The sequence below is a fragment of the Austrofundulus limnaeus genome, unplaced genomic scaffold (assembly GCF_001266775.1).
Source record: "Austrofundulus limnaeus strain Quisiro unplaced genomic scaffold, Austrofundulus_limnaeus-1.0 Scaffold830, whole genome shotgun sequence".
Classification (NCBI taxonomy): domain Eukaryota; kingdom Metazoa; phylum Chordata; class Actinopteri; order Cyprinodontiformes; family Rivulidae; genus Austrofundulus; species Austrofundulus limnaeus.
In genome coordinates, this window is record NW_013953232.1 from 118,423 (window position 1) to 121,445 (window position 3,023).

The following is a 3,023-nucleotide window of genomic DNA, read 5'->3' on the forward strand; positions in this document are numbered from 1 at the left end:
CACCGTAGCAACTCCTTTGTGTTTGGAAGCGGGGGGTGGGGGTGGGGGGAGGACCGGGGAGGATGATTCAACCACTCAACCACTAGATGTCGCTGAAAACAACAAATCCTACACACTGTCCCTTTAAAAGATACATTTTTATCCATGACAGCTGAACATTTTTGACCAGCTTTAACTGTGTGTTTAATAAAAACATTAAAGTGCCTGTAACATCAAACTTTTAAAATAAATATGAATGCATTTTTGAAATGACAACATAGATAACATATTGCAAAAAATAATAATGCTACTGAGATGAACAATTGTTGAGATATTTGCAGGTGCAGAAACAGGAAGTGACGTCAAAGGGGAATGAGAGCATGTGAACAGAGCGTCGCTACAACAGCACCAACCGTAAAGAATCTGGTTTATTATTATACTGAGTCACTGTCAGCGAGAGAGGAAGAGTCAGAGTTCAAATATGTTTCAATAAACAAAGACCAGAGTTTTCTTTTCTTAAAGAATTCCCCTTTGATGTCACTTCCTGTTTCACTTTAGCTGAACCAAGTTCGAAAGAAAATAGTTATGTGACAAAATAGTTAATGTAATGTGTAATATGACAAGTTTCTTTAATATAAAGAAGTTTTCTTTGACTTATTGTATTTAAAGTGCCTGTGACATCAAAAAAATGTAATAATATAAATGCATTTTTGGAAAGATAACACTGAGAACATTTTACAAAATATTTTTCATGCTGCTGAGATGAACAGTTGTTGAGATATAAGAAGTGATTCAACGCAGCCTGCAGGGTTCTTCTTTATTCTTTTTATGTACCGCGCCCTGAGACAACGTTATGTTGTGACTTGGCGCTATATAAATAAGCTTGAACTTGAACTGGAGATATTTGCATGTGAAGTAACAGGAAGTGATGTCAAAGGGGAACGTCTGCATGACAACAGAGCTAAGCTAAAATGCTCAACAGCCCAGACTGTGGAGAGGAATCTGATGTTTTAGATGATTTTGAGTTGTTATCAGACAGAAACATAAAGAAGAGTCAGAGTTCAACTCATAATGTTTCAACAAAGACCAGCGAGTTATATTTCTTAAAGGAGTTCCCCTTTGATGTCACTTCCTGTTTCCCTTTTGCCAAGTTTAAAAGAAAATAGGTCAGTAATGTGTCCAAATGGGTAAAATAATGTGTGGTGTGCCAGGTTTCTTAAATAGAACGATGCTTTCTGATTTATTCGTGTTTTTTGTTGTACATTTGTAAATAAAACTGAAGAGCAGATTTTCTCATTAAAACAGGTGATTGTTTTGGAGTCCAGCGGTCGTTTTGGAGGTTGGCTGTGGTCCTCACGGAGGTCCGATGGGGCAGTATTTGAACATGGACCAAGAGGGATTCGACCTGCCGGGCCAGTGGGACACAACACCCTCAATATGGTCAGTTCTGCCTAAATAAATCAGATGGGATCAACTCAGCTCATTTACAAACCAGTGTCACGACGTCACCCTTTATAAATATGAAGTTTGAAGTAAAAATAAAATGGTACAAGGATGAATAAGTGATTCGATCTTCAAATTGAAGCAAATCCTAAAGATTTGAGGCATGACTGATAAAGGTAAGAAGATCTGAGTCGGTGAGTTGAACAGTTCTTGTTAAAAAGATCCAAACGTGTGTCTGCAGGTGGAGGATCTGGGTCTAGAGGGGGAGATTTTGCCCGTTTCCTACAGCCATGAGTCCTCCAAGAACAGATACCTGTATGTCAGAGGACAGCTTCACAGGATGCCTTCAGGATTCAGGTGAATGAGTGAATGTTTTTTCCTTACATCACACACATTGAAGAAAGAAAGAAATAGAGATTTATTTTAAAAGTCCTTGCATTAAAGATGGCGACTGACTCTCAGCTACTACCACACCAGCTCTCAGCACCACATCTGTAAAGTCCAGAACATGTTAACACCTGGATGATGAAAACAGCTTGAAGTACAAACAGGAGAACTAAACTAAAACCAGTTTGTAGAGTCTGCTCCCTGAGATCTGTCCTATTTGAGCACGTTTATAGAACCAGGACAGGAATAATTAATAAACTGACAAAGTTTTCAAAAAACATCATTTCTAAAACTATTATTCTTGACTGATAGAAACAAGTTTATGTGTATCAAAAATGATTTTTATTAAAAAATGAATCATCCCACTTTGTTTAAAACAGAAATTATTCCTGACGTCGACATGAATTACCTGTCTTTACGTTTTTGTTATTAGTGGGATTTTTCGAACAGTCCCGCCTTTTTCCCGCCCCCTCCTGTTCAGCTTGGCTCCTGAGATTCTGGTCAAGAAGGGAAAAGAGGACGACGAGTCGATCCATTCGTTTGTTTCCAGGAGGCTCGGAAAGGAGGTAACCGGATTTCTCCAAGTTGTTTCTTACTGCCGATCAGGGCCTGGATTTATTGAACCCCACAGAGTGGAACTTTAGACTTGAGTGCTGAAAATGTACAAATAATGGGTTTAGTCATGAAATATAAATGTAATAAGGGGGAAAAAACTGGTTTACATACCAGTGTGCATAATGTAGTGGTCACCCTGGGTGGAATAAACGTTCCACCTGCCTTTGACCTTGACCACGGAAGGCCTCCTTTAAAGAACAGAAATCTGTTCATTTTTTTATGGTCATAACATGTTTTCTTAAACAATTAAGGGACATTTTATTTCATTTTATTCTCTATAATCAAGATAATAAACAAAATAGTAATGTTCTTTATATGTTTTGACTAAACATGTTATGACCATAAAAAAATGAACAGATTTCTGTTCTTTAAAGGAGGCCTTCCGTGGTCAAGGTCAAAGGCAGGTGGAACGTTTATTCCACCCAGGGTGACCACTACATTCCCTTAAGATATCTTGAATAATAATTCTGACTAGCCAAAACGTCACAGATTTTAGTAGTATTTTGGCGGAAAAAGTACTACATAGACATCATAGCTAAACATAAAGACCGTAACATTTCACTGCAGCCGCCATCTTTGATAGGTCCTCATCTTAAATC

The 3,023-nt window shown here is 38.0% G+C and overlaps 1 protein-coding gene and 1 long non-coding RNA gene across 3 annotated transcripts in view; one reads left to right on the top strand and one right to left on the bottom strand.

Moving 5' to 3' along the window:
- Positions 1 to 3,023, top strand: part of ppox (protoporphyrinogen oxidase) — a 13,119-nt gene that overhangs the window by 1,888 nt on the left and 8,208 nt on the right. Inside the window, exons 3-5 of the mRNA XM_014028919.1 lie at positions 1,285 to 1,419; positions 1,664 to 1,779; positions 2,243 to 2,375. Coding sequence (XP_013884373.1) covers positions 1,285 to 1,419; positions 1,664 to 1,779; positions 2,243 to 2,375 — 384 coding nt within the window. The remainder of the gene's footprint in view (positions 1 to 1,284; positions 1,420 to 1,663; positions 1,780 to 2,242; positions 2,376 to 3,023) is intronic.
- Positions 1,817 to 3,023, bottom strand: part of LOC106532778 (uncharacterized) — a 5,450-nt gene continuing 4,243 nt past the window's right edge. For both annotated transcript variants that reach the window (XR_001312144.1, XR_001312143.1), the window contains one exon: positions 1,817 to 2,462. This is a non-coding gene — a long non-coding RNA (uncharacterized LOC106532778). The remainder of the gene's footprint in view (positions 2,463 to 3,023) is intronic.